Source organism: Erpetoichthys calabaricus, chromosome 4 (assembly GCF_900747795.2).
Source record: "Erpetoichthys calabaricus chromosome 4, fErpCal1.3, whole genome shotgun sequence".
Taxonomy (NCBI): domain Eukaryota; kingdom Metazoa; phylum Chordata; class Cladistia; order Polypteriformes; family Polypteridae; genus Erpetoichthys; species Erpetoichthys calabaricus.
Window position 1 is genome coordinate 106,847,466 of NC_041397.2, and position 27,378 is coordinate 106,874,843.

At 37.0% G+C, this 27,378-nt stretch overlaps 1 protein-coding gene across 1 annotated transcript in view; it reads right to left on the reverse strand.

Moving 5' to 3' along the window:
- The window catches only part of vwa8 (von Willebrand factor A domain containing 8), a 509,572-nt gene that overhangs the window by 306,600 nt on the left and 175,594 nt on the right, over positions 1 to 27,378 (reverse strand). The window contains exons 13-14 of the mRNA XM_051925677.1: positions 8,143 to 8,303; positions 7,929 to 8,042 (exon numbers count right to left, since the gene is read on the reverse strand). Coding sequence (XP_051781637.1) covers positions 7,929 to 8,042; positions 8,143 to 8,303 — 275 coding nt within the window. The remainder of the gene's footprint in view (positions 1 to 7,928; positions 8,043 to 8,142; positions 8,304 to 27,378) is intronic.

The window sequence follows — 27,378 nt, forward strand, 5'->3', positions numbered from 1 at the left end:
TGTGAATTTAGAAAAAATATATTTTGGAAGTGGCTTGAAGAGCATGGGGTTTCAGGGTCACCGGTTCCTGCATTTTCAGGGATTTCTTCTACTTTACATTATTTAAAGCAATTACTATTTATTGTATCATTTACTGTTAATTACAATGGTCTTTAATTCAATGTTTTTTATATATATCAACACACTATACACTATAAACATTGGTTACTAAAATATAAAACAAAAAGCCAATAATACGATCAAACCTTTAAGAATTTGTTTTATGCCGTCAAAATGAGTTTTGATCCTGATATTATTCATTCAATCTCCTTACCTTTTTTGACTGGTTATATTCACGTTTCAGACAGTACCATCTCTTTAGTTGAAAGCAGCAACCATCGTTATATGGCCAATTTCTCCAAATTATCGAGTTCAGGTATTTTAGCAGTACCCATTGTAAACAGAGGCAAAATCAAGCATATGGCACGCAATAGTCATTGAAAAATACATGGCAGTAGAATGGAAACAGAATGAAAGTTGAATGAAGAACATAGTAACTTTAAATGTGGCATTAGAATGCCACCTTTACAGCATGTCGGTAGGTGAAATTTCTGCTAGATCTGCCCTGGTTCACTGTATGTGCTAAAACTTGAAGTAGAAGTGTCTAAGAGCATCAGCAGCTCAGTCACAAAGTGGTAGTAGACCACACAAATTCACAGAGAGGTGCTAGAGAGGGCTGAAAACCAAAAAGTGTAAATAGTGCCTATTCTCTCTTGCATTACTCACAAAAGGATTCCTAACTGCCCCCGAAGCAAAATCAGTATGAGAACTGTGTCTCGCAAGCTTCATCAAAAGGGTTCCCATGGCTGTGCAGCTATACACAAGCCTAAGATCACAATGTGCAGTGCCATGTAACTGCTGTAGTGCTGTAAAGCATGTTGACATTGGACTCTGGTGCAGTGAAAACATGTTCTCTGGAGTGATAAATCATGCTTCATTATCTAGCAGTCTGATGAATGAATATGGGTTTGGTTTATGCCAGGAGAAAGTAACCTTCCAGACTGCATAGCGCCTACTGTAAAGGTTGGTGGAGAAGAGATAATGGTATTGAGCTGTTTCTCAGTACTTTGGGTAGACCTCATGGAAGCATTTAAGTGTACTGTTAATTTTGCAACTTACCAAGACAGTTTAGACAGCTGTGTACTTCAAGTGTTCTTGCCACAGTTTGGAGAAGGCCATTTTCTGGTCCAGTATTACTGTGCCACTGTGCACAAAGCCAAGTCCATAAAGACACAGTTTGACAAGTGTGTTGTGTAGTGGCCTGTACACAGCCCTGACCTCAACCCTATGATCACCTTTGGGATGTACTAAAAAGATGATATCCAGCCAGGTTTTCTTATCCAACATCAGTACCTGACCTCACAAATGTTCTTTTGGCACAATGAACACAGCTTCCCATAGACACACTCCAAAATGCTATGGAAAGCCTTCCCAGATGGGAGGCTGTTATAGCTGCAAAGGGGGAACAGCGGCATATTAATGTCCATGTGTTTGGAATGGAATGTCTAAGAAGCTCATACAGGTATGATGGTCAGGTGTCTACAAACTTTTGGCCATATACTGTATCTTAAAATAGAAATTATAACTGCTTCAATCATAAAAGAAATGTTAGCATTTTAGGACATGATGGATCACAATCTTCTGATTTTCTTTAATCCATTTGATAAACCTGAAATTGTTAAAAAGCCTCATTACAAATTTTAGGTTCATTGGCTTTAAAACAAACCCTAAAATTACAAAATGCAGACTGTGAAAGCCTAATGAGATAGCTCAGTAACAAGAAGGATGTAACTGCAGTATAACTGATTATCAGCAAATTCACAGTAGCAAGTATCTTATTACACTATAGGAATTATATTTTTAAAAAATCAAATGTATCAAGTGTTGTTTATGTGAAGACGTGACAATGTTTCTCCTGAATGATGATTTATACATAAATCTGTTTCTAGTATTTTTCTTACAATTCAGTATGCATGACAAAGCAAATAAAACTGAAACAGAACAGACAAGACTCCTACATGAACCTAAGAGAACATAGACTCTTAAACTATAACTTGAATGAAAAGAGAAAGCCAAAGCACATTTATTTTATTTGAATGCTTTGGAAAATATAATAGTGTTATTAGGTAGCATTTTATTAATTAATCATGTTTAAATAGTGCAAACATATGAGCATTTGCAGATTACTCCCATACTATATTTTAACTATAATACAGAAACCCGAAGTTCAATCATATTTAGGGCTTTAATGAAGTCATTATTTAAGTACAGAGAATCTGTGTACAAGTACTATGATAGACACAAGACAAGCTGTATAAACAATTAAAAATTTTTATATTGGCATAGAGATGATAAGCACCTGCAAAGAGGTGGCTAAGCACAGGTCAGGAGATAAGAGTGCTTTGGAGAAACTGGAACAAAAACAGTTTCAAATTACTTCAAAAACAAAATCCATTAGGGCTAAACTATAAACAAAGTCAAAACAAGAACTGCCAAGAGTAATTACCAGAACTACAAGAATTTTACCAGAACCAAAATGCTAAGACTATAAACCAAATTGAGTTGTATGAAGTTATGAGTTAATAACCACAATTTTACATCTTGACTTACAATACACATTATATGGAGATTATTACTGTATAAGAAACTGACAAATGTTAAGGAGAAGAAAGCAGAAATTAGTATACAGTATACTAAAAAGAACTGACAAATGTTAAGGAGATGAAAGCAGAAATAAGTATATACAGTATACTAAAAAGGAGAGTTAATCATTCTCTGCAACCTATTGCTAGCATTACCAAGAATGGACAATGAGGAAGAAAAGGCCTCAAATTAAAAAAAAAATAAAAATAAAAAAAGTGAACATATCAAATACTTACTGCAGCCTACAAAAAGTGACACTGAACAAAGTAAATTAAGTAAAGACAAAAAAACTCAACCACAAAAATTAACAAAACAGCAACTCTGTTTATGTGGCTGATAGAAAAATCCCCAAAGATGGCTTAAGCTATCTGAAATAATTTAAACTGATGTGTCCCTCTGTCAATCACTTATCCAAGCCCTAATTCACGTATGGAAGCACTAATAACCTATTTTAAAATTTATCTTCTCAAATCTTTCCTTAAATGTCAGTAAAGGCAGCTATCTTGTGAACTAAATCAGTTGTTAGATGAGGAAACTACTACTCTGTCTTTTACTCAAACCATGCTTTGGAGCAACCAATCTGTAAATTTAATATATTTATGGATAATAATGACTTTCTCCTGGAAATAATGAGACTGGAAATAAATACAGCATAATTTTTTTCCTTTCAGCTTCTGGAATTCCAACAATACATAAGCTCTCAGGGACCAGTCCAAGTGACTTTACACAATTTTCCATGTGACTAGCATCTTGTTTAGGTCAAGTCACAGAACTCTATAGTTTGTGAGTTAGAATATAATTGTGACAAGAGCCAGCTGAATCTATTTGCATGATTTCTCCAAAATCCCCAAAGTGCTACAAATGTACTACACTCCTTGGTAACTTATGGTATGTACCTATAGTTAACTTTGTGAATTTTTTTTTTTACATTTGTGTGAAATTTAACTACTTTCTATTTGTGTTCTTGTGTTACTGTTGAAGAAGTAATTTTTAACTAGCAGTTGGTATTCATTACATTGACTGTCCTTCATAGTTATAAAGGCATATATCATAACACATCTTTTTAAAGTTTCAAACCTCCAAGCGTACACAATTATAACAGTTTATATATAATGGACATTTATACATACATATACAACAGGTGACAGAATATTCCAATAATCAGTCTACAGAATGGGAGCAGAGTGTAGTTCTTGAATGTGACAGTAGGTATTGTGTACCTATAAGTGTGGTTAATTGATGGTGCAGGGAGAGAGCATCAAACTTGACAAAATGAATATGCTGAACACTGAAATGAAAATGGAAAAGGGAGGCTGCGAGAAGATGTATACAGAGAACAAATGTAACCTATAAAGAAGCTCACCACAGACAAGGAAGCAAAAGTAATTATGACATGCAAGTTAATTTGATGAAGTGAAAATTCCAAAACTTAAGGCCAATGCCATAAGAAAAAGAAAGAAAAAGCCAATGTCTACATCACTATTCAAAACCATTACAACGAATGCCAATTATAATCAATTTTGAACACAGATATCATTCAACAAAGATCAGCGACTCCAAAAAATCTAGAAGAATTTGCATTAGCAAATGAAATTTATTTTATAGCGATACTGTGGTGCTATGGATCTCTATTGTAAACACTATAAAAACTTGGCAGAGAAAAAGTCTGCTGTGCATCTGAACTTACATTTAAACACTATACTAAAGGACACAGTCCACTATTTATTGTTGACCAAGCCAGCTAGTAAACAATAAGGTGCTCACTACTCAACCTCAATCTGCAACCCAGAATTCCAAAGTGCCAGGAAGTCTTTATATGAGCTTACTTAAATTATTTGTTTTTATACTGCATTCTTAGCACTTTTTCTATTATTGTCTTATTTTTGTATACAGTATGTTTTAAATTTTAAAGGCTCTATGTCTTATTCAAGTCATTTCAATATATTAAAACACTAAGATAAGAAATCTGTTTTACATTCCATATTACTTACCAAGCAAAATGACACCTTTTACTGGCTGACTAAAAATATTACAATATGCAAGCTTTCTAGGCAACTCAGGCCCATTCTTCAGGCAAGATGTAATTGATTGCTTGAATTGATTACATCTTGCCTGAAGAAGGGGTATGAGTTGCCTTGAAAGCTTGTATATTGTAATCTTTTTAGTTAGCCAATAATTGCTTGACTTCTCATTACATCTATACTGGCTAACACGGCAGTACAACACCTTAGTACTATATCACCAGAAAGTTAATTTACAGTATCAAGCATTGATTTAAAATCAGTTATATGTACAGAATAATAAACATAAGTCAGAAAATTCGGAAGATGATCAGAGCACTACCCTTCCATTTAACCTTTAAATAAAGAATAACAAATGTAATAGAACATTATTTGTTAAGACAAATGGAATAGATTTTTAAAAATTTATGAAAGTAAAACAGGAAATAAAATGTAAAATTTACACTTGAAGATGAAAAGTTGGAAGTGCCACAGAAAGGACTTTTTATGAATTTCATATAGGATAGTAGGTAGGAAGTCTGAGCTATACCTTACAATTAAAAATAAAAGTATACCACACAATTCCCTCAGTGATGTGTATTATTTGTGTTTTTTAACACACAAGAACCTTTACAAAAATGTTACTTTTAAAAATAAGGACTATCAATACCTTTAATCCTATATACAATTCTGTAACTGTAAGTGGTAAAGCACAGTATATTTGGAACAGCAGTCTGCTTGGTATTGAACTCAGTGTAAAGGAGATCTGTATGATGTGCACCTCTATACAAACAAATACGAAATATATTTATGCTGCTTATTAGATATCTCTTTTAGAATTAAAAGCTCAATGTTTATTGTGCTTTGCACAGTAAGGAAACACATTGCCCTGTACAATGAAATTCTTTCTTTGCTGTCTACACCAAATGCCAAAACCAACGTATAAATAAAATTAAAACTTATTGTTAAAACATACTGTTTTGGCAGCCTTCTACATAACTTCAAAAGCAAACATTATTTTCCCTTTTCCACAGAAAAGTGATTTACTGAGTAATTAAATTTATTTTAGGCAAGAATTAACCTTATAGACAGTTAAATTAGTACAATCAGTCCACCAAAATAAAAGGATTAAGTGTCTGTGTGTCCGTCCGGTTGCTATAATAATAATAATTCATTACATTTATATAGCGCTTTTCTCAGTACTCAAAGCGCTATCCACACAGGGAGGAACCGGGAAGCGAACCCACAATGTTCCACAGTTTCCTTACTGCAAAGCAGCAGCACTACCACTGCGCCACCTGTGAGGACATAATCTAGAGGCTATGTCTCTGTAATTCTAAAAGATGGCACATCACAAATATTGTAGTAATAAAACACATTGCATTTGTCATTCCAAGAGACAGCATATCAAAAACTTTAATACTACTTTTCAAATCCCATACCAAACTGCACATAACAGACATCTATCCATTGCATGGTGCACTGCAAACATTAACGCCCAGATCTACATCGACAGGGTTGGAGGAAGTGCCTCAAACAAGTTTGGTAAATGTTTCTCTGCTGTTTCTCAGTCAACCCGCACAGGAAAGCCAGACTGCCTAACTGGCAAACTTTAGCTCAACAAACAGTTATCAATAATACATTGCTTAAATTGTAACTTTACTCCTGCTTGTCTTTTACCACACCTAATTGCCTGAGGTTATACATGTAGAAGGGAAGGTGAGGAGAACGCACGGTAAGGAGATGTGGTCGGATCAGCTCCTGGCTTGATGCTGGTGCTGCCAAGCTGCATGCTCTGCTTGTCACGATGCGTGTCGATCATTTAAATGCCTGTACAGCAGCTGTCCTTTTGCCTCACTGCCTTGTCTTGCGGGACATGAAAGTGTCTCTGAGAAAATCACGTATCGTCTCCTTCCAAGCCTTGCAAGTTTTTTTTTTTGTTATTATAGAGAGATTTCACTTATCAGACTTAATGTTAAAACCATCCTGAATAACAGGTTCTAATATAAAATGAAGATTACAGGCAATTGCATGTATTTTTATGACTATACTACACTGTTTACAGAGTAAGCATAACATTAGGGGAGCTTTCTGGCAGTAGTGGCTAAATCTATTGATATATAGTGTACATGTATTTTTCAGTACAAGAATACTGTACAGTGAATTTACAATTGAAATATAAGCAGAGTGAAACCAAGAGGAAGACATTTGTAAAGACTAGTTATTTTATTTTAAGTACACTTACACTCAGTGTTAAAATCATAAGTCGGAAAAACTGACAGGTACCAATGGATCATTTTGGCAACAATTCAAAGCTACAGCCCCAGCCTTCAGCGAAGGCCCTGTTCTTCAAAACAAAATAATCACCTGTAGGATTCATGTATTGACAATTTAAACCAAAGGAAAAAAATTAACATTTAAGAAACTGGGTGATGTTTAATTGTGCCTAGTTGTCAAAGTTCACAATAAATATTGTGCAAATCTGTATAAACTAAAAAATAAGCCCAACCCCTCTATAAATGGTATGAACATGATAAAATAAATTTTGCACTATTTTTTTAATCAAATTAGCATATTCATAGGTATCCCTAAAGTTATCAGTTAACTCTTCTCGCAGGCCAAATATTGAAAAATATGCTAATGTAAATAAGGGAGCCCCTTCATACCTTTCTTTAACAATGTGGTCAAAATTCATTAAACTAAGCAGAAAAAGGGTGCTCAATGAAATTATCACTTACAAAAAAACTGCGAGATGTTTGTTAGTCAATGTCAGTGCTAATTCCACTACCAATGAGACAAATACAGAACACCTAACAATAAAAATGTAATTCATATCTCCCAATGGATGAATTCATTTAGGAGAGGTCCTTTGTCAATTAGTGCTAACAACTAGTAATATGAGCATTTACACAGAACATGTAGCCTAAGGGTCTCTAGTCACCTTAATATGCCAATGAAAGTATATCAACTGTGCCACAAATAGGAAGTTGGACGGTGGATGGCTGATCACCTTGATGAATGCAATAAGCCATACTATACTTGCTTTTATCTCTGTAGCAAAGCTCCTCAATAATGCTGATAGCCAGTAACCTCATGACTTCAATCACGACACAACAAATATATATTTGTATATATGTAATTGTAAATGCAGCAGGTGGGTGTCCTTCCCTTTATTAGTCAAACCATCAAAATTAAATTTATGACCTCAGCTACTACAAATAGCTTTTAATAAAAAAAAAAATATACCTTTTCTGCATATCTTCATCCGTTAATTTATGTACCTCCTTTAAAGATTGGTACCGGTCTGCTGGAATTAATCTAGTTCCATCATATAGTGCTATCTCTCTGTCATGAATAAGTCTGTAAAAATTAAAATGCCTATTTCAAACAATATTCTTAGATATGATACTCATTTCAACAAACATAAAAAGTATAAAAAGTAATATATTTTCTTACTGACCTGGACAATACAGAGAGAGTCCCCAGATTCACTCTGTGAATACCATCCAGTACAACCAGTTTGCCTTCCTGAGCTGCTGTAACCAAAGGTGAGGGTCTCCATGACGTGTCTCCATTAGGTAAAGTGTACCTTTGCTGGAGTAAATCTCTTGCTGTCATATCCTGTTAACATTATAAAACCCATAAAATCTTCCATTTTCTAGACATTTCTTACTGTGAAGACAATACCAGTATTGCATTGTACAGCACAAGTAAAAAATTATATTAGATCAAAGATAAAAGCAATAATGAATGGTGCATTGTAAAAAATTATCTTTGGAAGTAAATTAAATTTCTTCAGGGTATTGATAATACTGTTTAGATATGCTAATTCATTCTTCACATCTACAGGAAAGCAACAAGCTCTACAAATTATTAGATTTAGATGTTTTACAATCGTCAAATAAAAACAAGTAAAAGATTAGGAATAAGGGTTAACAAATTGGTTTAGGTTAAAATAAGACAGAAATAAAACAAAATAAAAAGAAATTTAGTGTTATCTTTAGATGAACAATATATGAAAATAAACAAAGTCTTTTTTTTCTTTAAAGTAAAAAAAGATTTACTATTATCAATAGGCAAACAACACTTGACAGTAAACACTAAGGTAAGATGAGCAGGATTTCCACTGAAGTACATTCAAATAAACTAAAAATTAGTACTAAAAGGTAAAAACTTTAAATTTACCAACAAGCCATGTTCTCTTAATTAGTGCATTTTAGAAAAGAGGTCTTAGCCAATGTGGCTTCATAATTTTGGGGCAACCACATTTCTGTGATAGGCGCCTCAGAGCACAACAGCTTCAAGAACAGCTTAACAGTGGCTGAAAAAAGCTAGTCTCATTTTCTACTGTGAAGAGGAGACTTTGTTCAGTTTGCAGTAGTCAACAGTCAGTATTTCAAGGCTCTATTTTTGTTCTTTAAGGAATGGCATTCTTACTGCCACAACAAACATGTTGTGCTGTGAAGCACCTATCACGCAAGCTGGTGACCCTCAGAAATTTGTCTTCTAATTGGTTTATGAATTTGGGTCTGCCAAATCTCTTCCTATCAGCGTTTATTCCAGTTTCCAAATGCCATTGGATTGTGTAAGACACCATATTCACTGTCACTTTGATTTTTTTTTTGCATTTTCTCTAAATGAAAGGCCAGCACTTCTAAGGGTAATAATGCTCTGCCACGTTTCATTTAATTGCCATTTTCTTGCCAATATCACTGGAATATTGTCCAAGTAGTAATTCAGAGAGTGTAGTAACACAGTCTGTTCTAACTCTGCTTTAAGACAGACAAAGGGTTTTTAAGTAATCAACAGAAATTGAGACACCTGTGAAAATTGCCTAATTTACTTAAACTGCTGTTGTAACCTACATTAGTTGCAGAGGTGTGTAGTAACGAGTTACATTTACTCCATTACATTTACTTGAGTAACTTTTTAAAAAAATTGTACTTCTAAGAGTAGTTTTACTGCACCATACTTTTTACTTTTACTTGAATACATTTGTGAAGAAGAAACGCTACTCTTACTCCGCTACATTGGGCAACACTCGACTCGTTACTTTTTTCCATTTACACATTAGATATGCTGTATTTTTGCCAGAGAGAAGTCGCCAATTGATCTACAGCATGACTGTTTCATGAATCAGACATAGCCATGCAGTCACATGACCACACACAAACTTCCTGTGTCTGTAGCCTGTGAGAGACTTTTAGTCATGTGGGGCTCCTGTTCACTGCTAAACGGTCACAGCTTCACTGAAAGAACCTTGAGAGCCAACTCCTGCTGAAACTTAACCATCACTTCACTGAGTGAAGAACAAGCAAATTTTAACCAAACATGCACAGACAGTCATGGTAAAGTGAGACTTCTTGTATGTGCACAAGCTGCCTTGTTCTAATGTTATTTTCTATCAGCTGTGCTATTTGGAGGTCAAGTGTGTGACGATGCCGGTCCCCTACAGACTCTTTTCTTTGATTCCCTCTTCTTTTATTGTGCCGACCCATATATATACACACTCCCGTCCCCGTGGGCCTTAATCACACGCCACAGAAAACCAATGAAGCAATTGAGAACGATCGCACCCACACGTGCAGGTGTGACTCGCTCCAACTACCTCATTAACTCCCTGCGGTCGTGCAATTGTGCCTACAGAGAGTAACACAGCTTTATGGATTTGAAACTGGCCCTTTTTTTTTTTTTTTTTGAAGCTGCGGACCCACAAAGTGAATATACAGTATTATACTGTCAGTGTACAATATATCTTGTCACTGTATGTAGTTTGCACTGTTCAAACATACATGTTACCTATTGTAGGTATTGGCTTCAAAAGCTTTATTGTGAAAAACTGAGATTTGGAACTTTGTGTTATTTGTGCATCTTTATTTTGTAAAGATGTTATTTATTTTTTACTCATTTTTATTATTTGGAAATAGCAGAATTTGTACATTATTTTATATTTTTGTCTGTCTTATTACAACATTTCTAAAACATAAATCATTTATTATGTTCAAACAGTTACTCAGTACTTGAGTAGTCTTTTTTCACCAAATACTTTTTTACTCTTACTTGAGTAATTTTTTGGATGACTACTTTTTACTTCTACTTGAGTAATATTATTTTGAAGTAACGCTACTCTTACTTGAGTACAATTTTTGGCTACTCTACCCACCTCTGATTAGTTGTTCCCTGAAGAAGGCCCATTAGTAATATTCTGATATTTCCTTTATTCATTTTTTACTAACCTGAACTTTAAATTTAAACCTCTGTCAATTTACTACTTACTTTTTCATCATTTTAGGTCATTCATTACATTTCAACTGATTAAATTTGAAAAAATGGAAAAACTAAGGGGGTGGCACGGTGGCGCAGTGGGTAGCGCTGCTGCCTCGCAGTTCGGAGATCTGGGGACCTGGGTTCGATTCCCGGGTCCTCCCTGCGTGGAGTTTGCATGTTCTCCCCATGTCTGCGTGGGTTTCCTCCGGGCGCTTCGGTTTCCTCCCACATTCCAAAGACATGCAGGTTAGGTGGATTGCCGATTCTAAATTGGCCCTAGTGTGTGCTTGGTGTGTGGGTGTGTTTGTGTGTGTCCTGCGGTGGGTTGGCACCCTGCCCAGGATTGTTTCGTGCCTTGTGCCCTGTGTTGGCTGGGATTGGCTCCAGCAGACCCCCGTGACCCTGTGTTCGGATTCAGTGGGTTGGAAAATGGATGGGTGGATGGATGGAAAAACTAAGGTGTTCTAAAACTTTTGAACAGTAGTGTATATATTAGGGCTTGGAATCAATTAAAAAAACAAATTAATCTCGTAAATGTATGCAATTAATCGCATCTAACATTAAAACATGTCACTATAAAATTAATACATGAATTATGACGTTAATATAAACTGAATCATTAATTTAATGTAGAATCAACACAAAGGAATTTTTAAAAAATTAATGGCATAGTTCAAACTTAAACAATGACCTAAAACATGAACTTTTAACAAAATAATATTTGCGCAAGTATAACATGAATTTGAATGCCTTCCTAAAAGGCAATTTGAAAATAAGGCAAAAAGAAAACAAGGCCAATGTATTATTCATCAAATTGGCACAACATATGAGACACAGACGTGCTAAAGTAAAATTTAAAAGACTGAAATGACTATTGACTTTGAATGCATTGATAAAAGACTGATTTCAATTGAAATAATATGCATCTCTTAAATGGGCATATATTAATACTATCCTTAATTGTTCATCGCCATCAACGACTTGATAATTATACTCTACACAAGTGTTTTTCAAGTGCCATGGAAATAATGGTATAGTGTCCATGGGTCCTGCCCTGAGACAGACAAGCTCTTCAGGTGGTTGAGACCCATCTGAGGAGGACGGGACTATCTGGAGGAGCCAACATAAAAAGCTATGTGGTTGCCATTTTGAAGACACAGCACTTATAGAGCACTTAATGGCCAGAAGACATGTTGGGGGTCCATCTGCCCGGGTACATTTTCGCCATTGACTCTCTCAGAGTTTGCTCTAAACCAGGGTCAGTGGAGTAAGGCACAGAGAGGACCTTCTGTATGAGCAGACAAAAGAACAAAGAACGTGTATAGATTTAGTGCTTTTGCAGTTGGTACAATCATTGTGTGCCTTGGGGTTTTTTATGGATACAAAAAGTGTTCCAGAAAAACGGTTGGGAAATACTGCTCTAACTACACCTTTGATCCTGGCATGCGAAAAAACATCTCTGTATCTTGCTTAAAAACTGATACTGTGCATAACTTGGATGGTTATGTTGCGTTCTTTGTACAAATTTGTGAAGATTCTGGAAACTGCAGTAATGGGTAGTGATAATCAATACACTTGTTTTGTAGAATTTTTTTCATTATATTAGAGCAGTCAGCACTGTAAGCTTGGTGGCAGACTGGAGAGTTAAGCACAGAGGTACTAGAGAATTATTTTGGTTTTAGTACCACTCAATGATATTTATTTATTTAGCACTTATCTGATGTGATATTGATTCAATCTTTTTACAGAAACATGAAAAGAAAAAGCAGAAGGTGTAATTTTTACCTTCATAGCTTTTCTCTAGCATTTCATCAGGACTGCTATAACCCACTTCCCCTGCACCTATGTCAGTATATATAAATCAAGAAACACCAGTGCTACATATTGACATGTGGTGTATCATTGTGAACTGCGTAATACACACTGTTAAATCTTTATATGAAAATTTTATATACTGAATGTATATGTAATACTTTAGGTAAACACTTAATTTATTTGTATTGCTACACCTACAATCAGTCAGGGAGGAACAACACCAGAACACATTTCAGAAGTCTGAATTGCTGTTGAGCCTTTATTAATTGTCTTTCAAGTAAACTCCCACAGTTCTTGCCATGGGAGATGCCTTAAATTTAATCACACTCAGACTCGTATACCTCCCTCTATACTGCCTTCTGCTTCAGTGTTATGGCCCAGCAGCGCACTGCTCTTTCACTCTCACTCCCCTCTACTCACTCATTCACTCCATGTCATTCATGTACACCACGCTGCTCCTTTTCACCCGCAACCGTGTTACAGGTGCCCCATGTGATTCTTGCACTCCATCACCAATGCCAAGCAAAATCACTTCCATTCCAGCACCTTCCACCTTTAAACCCATCTCTCATGCTCCTTCAACCCTTTTTCCCAGGACCTCCTCTTTTCGCTAAGATGTTTCATTTTCTGGCCTAGTATGTATGTATATACAGTATAATATATATATATATATATATATATATATATATATATATATATATATATATAGTGATAGACGGCAAGGAACCCTGCCCTACCGGGACGCCTAGAGGAAGGTGGAACCGGGAGAGCGGCACTTCTTTTTCCCTGGGCACCTGGCCGGTCCTTACTCCCTGGGGGACAGCACTTCTGGGACACCAGGAAGTGCTGACAGACCAGGGATGGTTTATGCCCGGAGTGCTTTCGGGTGCAAGGGCAGCACTTCCACCACCTGGAGCACATCCAGGACGGGATAAAAGTGGCTGCCTCACTCAAATCAGGTAGCTGCAATCGGGTGGAAGAAGGATGGAGCTTGCGTGGCAGGAGTGGAGGCGGCCAGAAGAACGAAGGACTGTGAACTGTAAATAGTGTTTGTAAATATTGTTGGGAATAAACGTGTGTGTGGTGGACACTGCGTTGTCATGTCTGTCTGTGGCCAGGCTAGCTTTTACAATATACGCACACACACCCACATATATATTTATATATGTATGTATATATATATATTCCCCTGCACTATTATTGGCACCACTTGTAAAAATTAGTAAGAAGGGTTGGAAAGAAATCAGTGTTTGCTGAAGAACCGTCATCTTGCCCTGAAAAAAAGAGAAACATCTGACTTTTAATTGAAACAAGTCCATTCAAAGAAAAACAAAGCTCTCATCAAGAAATATTTTTAACAAAAACATATTTGCCACAATTGTTGGCACATCTGCATTTAATACTTTATACAACCACCCTTTACCAATATAACAGCACAGAATCTTCTCTTGTAACCTTTTATACAGTAAGGTTAGAGAATATAGAGCATGGTATCTGAGACCATTCTTCTTTACATAATCTCTCCAGATCATCCAGAGTCATAGGCCCTCTCCTGTGTGCTCTCCTCTTCAGCTCACTCCACAGGTTTTCAACAGGGTTCAGGTTGGGGGACACAGATGGCCATGGCAGAACTTTGATTTTGTGGTCAGTTAACCATTGCAGGGTTGATTTGGACATGTGTTTCGGATCATTATCATGCTGAAAAATCCAATGACGACCCAGTTTTAGTTTCCTGGCAGAGGCAGCCAAGTTTTGATTTAAAATCTCCTGATATTTCATGGAATCCATGATGCCATGTACTTTAGCAATGTTTCCAAGGCCTTCGGAGGAAAAACAGCCCCACAACATCACAGAAACTCCACCATATTTCACAATTGGGACAATGTTCTTTTCATTATAGCCATCCATCTTTTTACACCAAACCCACTTTGCATGTTTATTAACAAAAAGTTCAATTTTTGTTTCATCAGACCATAGAACATGGTTCCAGTCATAGTTGTAGCAACATTTTACAAACTCCAGGCGCTAAGCTTGGTGGATAACTGACAGAAAAGGCTTTTTTTCTGGCAAACCTTTCAAATAAGCTGTTGGCATGGGGATGCCATCTGATGGTGGTTCTGCAGACTTGATAACCCCAGAATTTTACTTTTTCTTGCAATTCCCCAAAGGTGTTCTTTGGAGATATTATTACTTCTGTTACCATGTTTCTCACTGTACGTGGGGGTAAAATTAAACTTGGGTCCTCTTCCAGGCAACTTTGTCACAGTTCCAGTTGATGACCACTATTTTTATTATTGCTCTAACTGTAGAAATGGCATTTTAAGGAGAGCAGCTATTTTTTTTTATAAACATCCCCTGAGTTATGAAGGGCAATACACTTCACTCTCATTTGGATTAAGTGTTCTCTTTCAATGCCATGATGATGGTTCACTAAGGACATTTGGTTCTGTGTCTCCTCACATATGTACACCAGGAAGTCATTGATATCAGCTGGAAAGTTCCTATACTCTCCAATCAACTTAACAATGTCCAATTTAAATGGAAAACATGCTTCAGTCACATTGTTTCACACTAAATTCCAAGGGTGCCAAAAATTGTGGCACATGTGTTTTTGTTTAAAATATTTATTTCTTAATGAATGCTTTGTTTTTCTTTGAATGAACTTATTTCAATTGGTCAGATGTTTCTCATTTTTTCAGTGGAAGATGACAGTACTTCTGCAGTGATTGTTTTCTAACCCTTCATACAAGGGGTGCCAATAATAGTGGAGGGCACGGTGTATATATATATTGTCACACACGTGCGTTTAGGAGGCAGTGAAAAAGCCTAAAGGTGAGAGAAACATAGACAGACAAGAGGTTATCACATGGTACTAACACAAATCTCTCATTCTTCTCAGCAGGAAAACCGAGGAAAAATATAAAGCCTACTTCCAGGTTCCAAAATGGCTGCCGGGGCGTCACTTCCAGCACCAGACAAGATGCCACTTCTGGCAACCCCCGATGACATCACTTCCGGTTTTTCGTTAAATGACATAACTTCCTACCAACCATTTCCTGTTTCCATTTTGACTTACTGCATAAAAACGGTATTTTGTCATTGTAACTTTATCAACTGCTATAAACATTTTGCTTTTGATCACCAAATGGTTTTCTTTTGTGGTTTTTTCCTTGTCTTTGGACAATATACAGGGAGGGTGCCCAAAACATTGTTTTGTGACTCTTCTTTTTATTTTTGAAAGAAGACTTATCACAATATACATATACATTATATATACATACTACCCCCTCCCATCCCCCCAGGTGCACTATGCTCCAGCCACTTTGCGTCTCTGCCACTCGCATTGTCAAGGGGGGGCGTCAAGGGGGTTTGGGGCTGAACACATGCTGAGGAGATGTGGTCTGATCAGCTGCTGTTGTTCTGCTGCTGCTGCCGAGCTGCATGTTCTGCTTATCGTGCTGTGCGTCGATCATTTAAAAGCCTGTAAAGCACCTGTCCTTTTGTCTCACTGCCTTGTCTTGCGGGACATCAAGAAGATCACATCTGAGTCCAGACCTGAATTGTGTGGGTGGTTACCTACCAGGTAACGTTTGAGGTTGGTCTGCCATTCAGCAAACATCCCCCATGGTTCCCTCTTCAGTTGCGAGAAGCAGATCATGGAATGTTGCATAGTTTACTGTCAAATAATGCAAAGAGTACGCAACATGTTTTTCGTCCTCCCACACAATTCAGGTCAGGACTCAGACTACGAATGCAATGAATGTAATTACTCCGGACCTACAGGCTGTCAAATAAACGAACCACACGCCATGGCACAGCGTAAAGGGGCTTCATCTCTGACGCTGACGTCTGAGGTTCGATCCCCGAGAGGGGAGCAGTAGAGTGTGTACGCCTGATGAGCCCAAATGAGGGCGAAACATCTGCTTCTCGCAACTGAAGAGGGCACCGTGGCAGATGTTTGCCAAATGGCAGACCAACCACAAGCGTTACCTGGTAGGTAACCACCTACACAATTCAGGTCGGGACAGACTACAAATGGAATTAATTTATATATATATATATATATATATATATATATATATATATATATATATATATATATATATATATATATATATTGTAACAGATTGAGGCGTGGTCCACCTCTTGAACCCTCAGGTACCACTCTGAACACCCGGTGAAAGTATAACAACTATTTATTTTGTTATTACACGGTGCACAAAGCACACTCCACTCCACACTCATAAACTACAAATTCTCACAAATACAATACTCTTCCTCCTTGCCCAGACACTTAGCCTTCCTACCTCCCAGCTCAGCTCAGTGTCTGGACTTTCCCACAGTCCTTTTATATCCCCTGACCCGGAAGTGGTTCCTGGCCAAACCCACAAGTCCTTATTTCCTCCGGGTCAGGGTAAACAGTCCTTTCTTCAGCCCGGGAGCACGTCGTTCCTTCCTGTCACGTGATGCTGATGCACTCCCGGGTTATAGGGCACATAAGAGCCCACTAGCCCCCTTACAGCTACTCCCGGTGGCCCCCAAGGTATCCAGCAGGGCTGTGTATACAAACTACAAAGTCCATGAGGCCCTACTGGAACTCGTGGCACCATCATGCTGTCCGGAGGGCTCCTCCTGGTGGCCTGGGGGTGGCGACTGGAGTCTGTAGCCGGTCGTCCATCACAATATATATATATATATACACATACATACTGTATAATGACAACAAAACCACTACTTCCTGTTTAACTAAAACAGCTTTAATTAGATAATAGTACATCTGTAGAGCTAAAGAGCATTTAGATATTTCAATATTTAGGGGTAAAAGACCACCACAAAAGAAAAACTTATTTCACTTTCTATTATTTTACATTTTATATGTTTATTTGGGGTATACTTCAGTACTTACTGGCTCCAATTTTTGAGTTAAACTGTTGTTCCGATACACTATGCCTCTTTGAATGAATGTATTGCTTTTGATCTAAACCCTCCAAAACTTTGTAATGGTATAAAAGATTACAGATCAAAGTGTTACATTCATATCTAATTGAAGCTACCATTTTTACAGGATGTGCTACAGGGTGAAATTATATTTATACCCCAAATTCCTATAACTCAACTAATTACCTGTTTAACTTCCATTTTCTGAGAAATTTCTATTTTTTCCTATAATCTTCAACAAAAGTCAAAGTCGGTCACTAGGATAATCAGGAATTGATCTGCAAGATGAATATTATACTCTAGGGCAATTATATGTAGTATGTGCAAGACTAAGGAGCTCCAGTGAACTAATAATATTAGTCCTTGTTATAAAAAAAAGAATACAAATGTTGTACACAGAAAATTACTCAATTAGATACATAGTAATTCTGATACATCTGATTATCTGACGGTAGTATAACTGAGGCCCATTTTTTAGAAAATTTCCCACACGAAGCTGAGCAACACAGCTAGTACATATATAATACAAAGAGAATCTGCTTATAAAAAAATGGGTGGTATCTCCTTTGGTAGCAATGAGTTTAACTGAACACTTCTTGTGACTGATGATCAATCTTGCTCGTAACAGTAGAAATATTTACATTATTCCTCTTTAGAAAAGCATTTCAGCTTACTGCTGTTTTGGAGCTATTTTCCAAAAACAGTTTTCTTCAGTTATAACCACAACATTTCATTTGGGTTATGATCAGGGCTTTGGTCCTGCCCATTTAAAACACAAAACTTCAATTGCCTCTGCCACTCTACTGTAGATTTCTTGTATATATATGATTATGGCTTTACTGTGTGAGTCACATTATTTTAATGTTGTTCATTGACTGATACTCTGATAGTCTCATGTAAAAGTTGATGATGCTATCCAGAATTTATAGCTTCTTCACTTGCTCCAAGCTTGACAAGCCTAAAAACAGCCCCCAACTATTATTCTCCTGCTTCCACTGATGTAATGCAGTGTTCTATTTACAAAAAAGCATTCCTTTATTAAACAAATAGGCTCAACTTTCACCTCATACATTCACAGAACATTCTTCCATGAAACACACAAGAAGACACTTGCAGCTTATTACAAATGATTAACACTACCATTGCCAAGCTTTTCCTAATTACACACTCAGGCTCACTGACACCAGCCAATGTGCCTGACTGACCACTTTATTAGAGTATGCAATTTCGTCATCACAATCATATGAACTTGGTATCAGCAATGTAAAACTTGAGCCTTGGGATAATAAGTAAGATGCTCAGCATATTGGTATTTAAGTGACAAAGAATGAGGGCATTTCAGTAGATGGCTATGACAAATACAATAAATATAACTATAAATGTACTAATGTGCACAAAAGAACAGAAATAATAGTAAGAATTTCAAAGTATATTTAGCGGGAAAAATATGAACAAAGGTATATAAATAGGAAGCAAAGCCAAGATTCAAAAAGACAGAAAAGAATTCTAAAAACAACTGATTCTGAAATTAAAATCAAAATCAGGCAAAATAAATTTCACAAAATTACCATTGCATAATGTTGGTTCAAGATTCAAAAATAGATCACCTCTTTTAAGCACAGGGAAAAAAATTAACATGTGAAACATCCGTAATGTAATAAGCCACCAAGAAAAGTAACATTGCAATAATGCACGCTACGATCCGATCGCTGTAAACAGAAGTGAAAACAAAATCGAGGCCAGTGCATTCTTTAACTGCCTTGTAGCGCAATGGTAGTGCTACTGTTTTGCAGTAAGGAGACTGTGGAAGATTTTGGGTTCGCTTCCCGGTTTCTCCCTGTGTGGATAGCGCTTTGAATACTGGAAACACCGGTATATCAATGTAATGAAGTATTCTTATTCTTATGCGTCCAGCACTTGCTCTCTCTCGCACGCGCCTGTATGTGTGTGTGTGTCGCTCGCTGCACGTGTTCCTGCAGGCATACCAGTAAGTGGATGAAAAGATGGAACTCTGGAGAGAGCAACATACAACTGTCCGTGACTGAAAACTGGTTTTGGCAGATATATGCACATCTTTTTGAAAGTTTGGCCCTGTGCCTTATTAATTGTCATCGCAAAGGCAAATCTAACAGGAAATTGTCTTCGGGTTAAAGTAAAAGGCAAATTATCCGCGACAAACTGTTTTACACGCTGCATACCAACCCGCGGCGTAGTATACGCCGCATAATCACGCCGCTTTTTTAATGTTTTTTAAGCAGAGGGAAAAAATGAACATTTACAAAATCTGTAACGCTGCTTTCAGTAAGTACAATGCACACGCATTTAATCTGTCGGCCACTTTTTGCCAGCCGTCTTTTCTGGTTTGGGCTGCTTTTGCAGTGTTACCGCTTGTGCATATTAAATCTTGAAATCCTTCGAGTAACTAATTAACTAACTAAAGTAACTAATTAACTAACTAATTAACACCCACCCACCCAGGTTGTGAGAAAAAAATGCGCCCGTTCTTTCATCATTTTGTTGCAGCCTATCAAAGACTTGCTGATCATGTTTTCTAGACTCAATATACATTGGCTTTTCACTCAGCGCGGGGGCGCGCATTCATCTCGGATTATTACATCCTGCTACACGGCTGCGTTTGAAAAACCGACTTAACCCTGATGAGTTTCACCGGCATTAATGATTAGGAATCTGGTTGGAACAAAACCCTGCATCCACAGGGGTTCACCAGGACCGAGTTTGGGAAACACTGCTGAACACAGACGAAACCGACTCAGGTGAGGAGTTGGGATGGGCAAAGTGGTTGCAGCTATTGATTATTCAGTGTTGTTTGCCTGGGTGTCTTATCTGCTCGACGGGATCATAAATAAAAGGAAAACATGGCATAGCAGGGATTTATTATCCATTTGTGATAATATCCTATAAAAATCAAAACATTAAAAATTAAATTGGTCCTTACTTGTTAGATGTACTGGTGTCTGTTTCATGTAACTGCTAATTACATACATGCGTTATGTTTTCTTTTCAGAAGCACAATCTCAATGACACACATACTTCTTGATGAAAAATTACATTATATTTAGACTTGCTTAATAAACTTTATATTCTTTTATTTCACTGTCCAGACTGCAGAAAACAGAGGACCTAAAAAGGTGGGATGCCAATTTCTACTTCTGGAAAGCAAAAGTGGCAGCAAATTTTCATTGATATCAGCATTTCAGTAACTGATGAACGTTATTTTTTTTCCAAATCGTTAACTATAATAAATAGAAGTGGCACCTCATAGGTCAGGTCAGGTTGGGGAGCATGCACCAGTACAGCGCATTGCCGCACCCACCACACAACGAAATAACTCGGGATCCTGGTTGGCAACCCCCCAGACAGACATGCGGTCCACTCTCACCCTCTGGAAATGACCCTTTATCTGCTGCAGTCAGGTGGTACATGGGCGACCCCTTGTCCTGGTCCAGCCATTCAGGTCCTCAACAATGAGTATCCTGTGAGTTGGATCACCCTTGGGGAAATTGCGCCACATGGCTGTTGTGCCATAAATGACGCTCCCTCACAATGCAGGTAATGTGCCTCATTCAGGCTGCTCAAGGTAGCTAGCCCAGTGGGCCACAACTGCAGTGTCATCCGTAAGGACCGTTCCATCAGCTGCCCTGACTGCAAACTCTCAGAGAAACAGATTCGGATGTGCGTAATGCTTTGATTCCTCCATAGGCATGACGTGGGTCACTAGACTATAGATGGTGTGTCACTTGCTCACAGATTCCTCTGACAAATGGCTCCTTATCTGCACTCAAACCCTCGCAGCCATCCTTCTCAGTTCCCAGTACAGACCCTCATAGGTGGATTTAAAACACCCCTGCTGTATGCACCTGGGCAAGATCTTGTTCAAAATTTGTCATTCATAGAACTTTATTGTGAACTTTTCTGCATAATAGTCTCAAAAGGAAGAATTCATTCTGAATTACATTGCAAGTTAAAAATAAGTTTGTCTTATTGTGAGACGCACAATTTGCTTATAGTGAAACAATAACAGTATGAGGCATACTTCAGCATAATAAAGGTTTTTAAACAAGAAAAAATTATAAATCAGCATTAAACAAGAAATGATTGATTTAATGAAAGCAAAAACAATACAGATTTACTGATTTATTAATTAAAAATGCACATATAGTTTAACTGAAATTAACCTTCATTAACATTAGCTCTGCTACTAACATCCTGTAAATACTAAGCTAATGTCATTACCACAAGCCACCCTAATTTAGGAGTTTACATCATTATATCCTTAAAACTCAACTTACTACTTAATCTTCTTCTTGATTCAGTGTGTCTCTTTTGAATTAATGTTACTGGCCCCGCAAACTACAGTAAAGATAATCACACTGGCCATCACAGAGTTGTAGAATACGTAAAGGATACCACTATTAATATTAAAGGGATGCTGTCTCCTAAGAAAAAAACGTCTGTTACTAGACCAGTCCAGCCTGGTAGCGCTACACCACCTCCACATCCACACCCATACCTTGTATAGTGAATGGGCATAGATGCTGTTTGGTGTAACAAAAGTCAACAGGGAGTTCCTTGGTTTGGCAGATGTTGAATGGCAGACAATTCTGTTTAGATCAACAGACAGCTTTCCACCTGACTCCTATGCTGTCTAAAACCCTTGTCAATACACCCCACTTGTGCAGAATCATCAGAGAATTTATGCAAGTGGCATGACCTGGTCTTATATTTGAAGTCCAAGTTGTACAGGGTGGGAAGAACAGGGCACAGGACTATTTTTTGTGGTGCTCCAGTGTTTCTTACATCTACTGTAAATCAGAGAATGACTTGTTGAATAAAAATATTAATAATACTGATTTGACTTAAAACATAAAGCATTCCTGTTACTTTTTACAGTATTTATTTTACTTGTTTTTATTCTAAAGTAGCAGTAGGAAAAAAACACATACAGCCAAGATAAATAGTTTTGCAAATACATTGTTGTACAATACTGAATATCGCAATAAATAGTTAGGCTATAGCATATAAACTGGCAGCAAATATGCAGGGTTGGGGTCAGTTGAAGAATGAACTCAACAATTCCAATTTAAACAAGGAAATGGAATTTGGATTCAACAACAACTACAGGAAACGGAACAAGAATTGAATTGGAATTGGACTTTCAGTAAGTGGAATTCAATTTGGTGAAATTCTGGCGAATTCCATTTTTTGCTGTTCTGAGAATTTTTTTGGGATTACATGTAGGGACATATATGTGAACTTTATTTATTTACATTACAAATATCAAGTAATGTATGAAAAATCGTTGATGAAATTTAAGCATATAAAACTGAGGACTGTACATGATGAGTTACACTGAGTATCTGAATATACTGCTAATACCAGTATATGATTACCAGCTCAATGTGATAAATGCTACCACGTGATATATGTCTCAAGCCACAAAGTAATGAGTCATGTTCATTCATGTATTTCACTCATATGTATTAATTTTTTTGCATTGAATAACCATCATTTCCCAAAATTTGGGATCAGTAATAATGCATCTCTCAGGCCTAAATACAGTGCATCCGGAAAGTATTCACAGCGCATCACTTTTTCCTCATTTTGTTATGTTACAGCCTTATTCCAAAATGGATTAAATTCATTTTTTTCCTCAGAATTCTACACACAGTACCCCATAATAACAACGTGAAAAAAATTTACTTGAGGTTTTTGCAAATTTATTAAAAATAAAAAAATTGAGAAAGCACATGTACATAAGTATTCACAGCCTTTGCCATGAAGCTCAAAATTGAGCTCAGTTGCATCCTGTTTCCCCTGATCATCCTTGAGATATTTCTGCAGCTTAATTGGAGTCCACCTGTGGTAAATTCAGTTGATTGGACATGATTTGGAAAGGCACACACCTGTCTATATAAGGTCCCACAGTTGACAGTTCATGTCAGAGCACAAACCAAGCATGAAGTCAAAGGAATTGTCTGTAGACCTCCGAGAGAGGATTGTCTCAAGGCACAAATCTGGGGAAGGTTACAGAAAACTGCTGCTTTGAAGGTCCCAATGAGCACAGTGGCCTCCATCATCCGTAAGTGGAAGAAGTTCAAAACCACCAGGACTCTTCCTAGAGCTGGGTAGCCATCTAAACTGAGCGATCGGGGGAGAAGGGCCTTAGTCAGGGAGGTGACCAAGAACCCGATGGTCACTCTGTCAGAGCTCCAGAGGTCCTCTGTGGAGAAAGGAGAACCTTCCAGAAGGACAACCATCTCTGCAGCAATCCACCAATCAGGCTTGTATGGTAGAGTGGCCAGATAGAAGCCACTCCTTAGTAAAAGGCACATGGCAGCCCGCCTGGAGTTTGCCAAAAGGCACCTGAAGGACTCTCACACCATTAGAAAGAAAATTCTCTGGTCTGATGAGACAAAGATTGAACTCTTTGGTGTAAATGCCAGGCGTCACGTTTGGAGGAAACCTGGCACCATCCCTACAGTGAAGAATGGTGGTGGCAACATCATGCTGTGGGGATGTTTTTCAGCGGCAGGAACTGGGAGACTAGTCAGGATAAAGGGAAAGATGACAGCAGCAATGTACAGAGACATCCTGGATGAAAACCTGCTCCAGAGCGCTCTTGACCTCAGACTGGGGCGACAGTTCATCTTGCAGCAGGACAACGACCTTAAGCACACAGCAAAGATATCAAAGGAGTGGCTTCAGGACAACTCTGTGAATGTCCTTGAGTGACCCAGCCACAGCCCAGACTTGAATCCGATTGAACATCTCTGGAGAGATCTTAAAATGGCTGTGCACCGACGCTTCACATCCAACCTGATGGAGCTTGAGAGGTGCTGCAAAGAGGAATGGACGAAACTGGCCAAGGATAGGTGTGCCAAGCTTGTGGCATCATATTCAAAAAGACTTGAGATTGTAATTACTGCCAAAGGTGCATTGACAAAGTATTGAGCAAAGGCTGTGAATACTTATGTACATGTGATTTCTCAGTTTTTTTATTTTTAATAAATTTGCAAAAACCTCAAGTAAACTTTTTTCACATTGTCATTATGGGGTGTTGTGTGTAGAATTCTGAGGAATAAAATGAATTTAATCCATTTTGGAATAAGGCTGTAACATAACAAAATGTGGAAAAAGTGATGTGCTGTGAATACTTTCCAGATGCACTGTATGTTGCCAGCAATGCTGAAAACATGCTCCACAGAAGCAGATGAGGCAGGAAAATAGCTAGAAACTGACATGCAATTTGAGCAATCCAAAGTCAATCAAAACCTTTCCAATCAAACTAACAGAAAATCTCTAGTCTCACACCTTCAACATGGGCCCTATCTGGCTTTTATTCATACTCATAGGTCTTGAACCTTCACCTTACATAAAATTCTGGGAAACATTGTTTTAATCTAATTTATGGAACTATTGTTAGGGACATTAATATGCAGAGTGACACATGCAAATAAGATAAAAAATGTCATATTTTACTTTTTATTAATAATGATTTCTGAAATTAATATGCATAATTTATAAAACATTCTTTACTCTCGTCTTTCTTTTATATGTTTGTGATTTATGTGATTTATAATATTTTAATTGTTGTAAACTATTTAGCAAATCAAGTCAAATTATCTTAGAAAGTTGAATTTCATGGAATTTATTTGAATTCAATTCTGTTTCCTGACTTTCCAATTCAATTTCAATTCCATTTCCCTTAAGCTGCATGCAACTCTAATTCCAATTCCAATTCCAGTAACAGAATGGGAATTTACTATGCATTCTCAATTCAATTCATAAATGGCCCCAACCCTGCAATGATTATGTAGTTATATTAAGAGCGAACCATTTAACATGACTTTCCTGATTATTTTTTCAACACAGACCCTTTAATCACTATATGTACTATACGTACAAATGCAAATAGTTACAAATACTGTATATGTACATGGGGGAGACACAGTATGCACAAATCAACAAGCAGTGCTAACGCACTGAGCATTAATAAAAATATATCTTAATAATTTTTATCCTCCGTTCACCATCAAACATTCCTGCTCAGTTTCCTCTAATTTCCAAAATATGTGATCATTTTCTCATCAACAAAGTTTGCTCCAAAATTTGGTTCTAAGTTCAGCTATGCTCCAGCATGAGTTTTTCTACCTCTTCAGATAATTACAAAGCTAGTGGTGACAAGACTAGAATCTACATAACAAACTGTCTGATGTTTCTGAGTTAAAGTGCTGTTTGTCGTTCTCATTTGTTATCAACCTGCCTCACTCAGTAGTTAGTCATTACTAACCTTGGTATTCCCCACATGCTTTCACTGATACTGCCCCTAAGTAAAAAGAAAGTTTAAAAAGAGCACAATGACCCTAAAAGCCACATATACAATGAATACATGAGTAAACACAAGAACACATTTCTCAGGAACTAAAAACACAGGACATTTGAACTTTTCCTTGGCTACTGTTATCAGGATATTATTTATCCAAAAGTAATATCTGGTTAACTGTTTGCAAAATGTATTTTAATGCATTAAATTATACCTTTCGATCAAATAGGTCTGGTCAAATTTAGGCTGTTTGCAGTTAGGAGCAGTTTACTCCATAACTGTATTAAACAAAACAGAACCATTGTCAAAGTAAGAAAAATAACAGAGGAATCCCTAGATTGCATATTTTATTTGAAATTAAAAAAACAATTGAAACAAAACATGTTTTTGTTTTTGCAGTAAAAACCATGTTTTAAAATGTATACATTTTAAAAATCATGTGCACATGGTTTACATTGTATTAACTAGATAACTAAATTGTTTCAAGCATTCCTCAAATCCCAATACACAATAACCTTTGAACTCAAGCAGCTAAAAATAGTTACCACATAAGTGTCAGCAGTTTCCTTTTTCCTGCTCTCTCTTGATGTAAAAACAAAAAGACACAATGAATTCTTTATGTTCTGGCAACACTTGCAGCGGTTAGGTTTTGCAACTTAGCTATTAATTGATAAAAGATTAATAGTTATAGTCAGAACTGAAATAATTTAAGTTTGCATGGAAATCCCAAAATGCAAAATTAAATTTAATCAAAACAGTCACTTAGTAATTTTTAAGGAAGTATGTTTAAATAAAGATGCCACACTGTGTTGCTAAACATTAAACAAGCAGCACAAACATTCATGCAATCCGTCATTGTGAATTCAGTTAATTTTTTTATTCATGTTTTCATCACAAATTGCACTATGAGGATTTTAACTTGCAAAATGTATTAAACTTTTTTGATTATAAGTCACTATGTAGTACATTTAAGCACTTTGTTTTCAATGTCAGTTGGCTATGCCAGTCCCTGTTCAAAAACAAGATGCATTTCTACATAAACTAAAAATACTGAGAGAAATTAATTCAAAGGACATCTCTTTCCAAACGTTACTTTTCCATAATAATAATTACAATAACTTTTATAGTTGAAAAATATCCTCTAGTAAAAAATGACACTGTTGTGTATGTGCTGATGATACATGTCTATGTTAATAGTTAATTTCAAAAGAAGCCTGATCAAAAATGTTTCTGAAATTACAATGCAATGAGTGCTTCTGAGTGGAACTCTGAATAATATCAGTTGAAGTACGGAACATTATACTATATCATAATGTGGATGGGGCAGTGTGG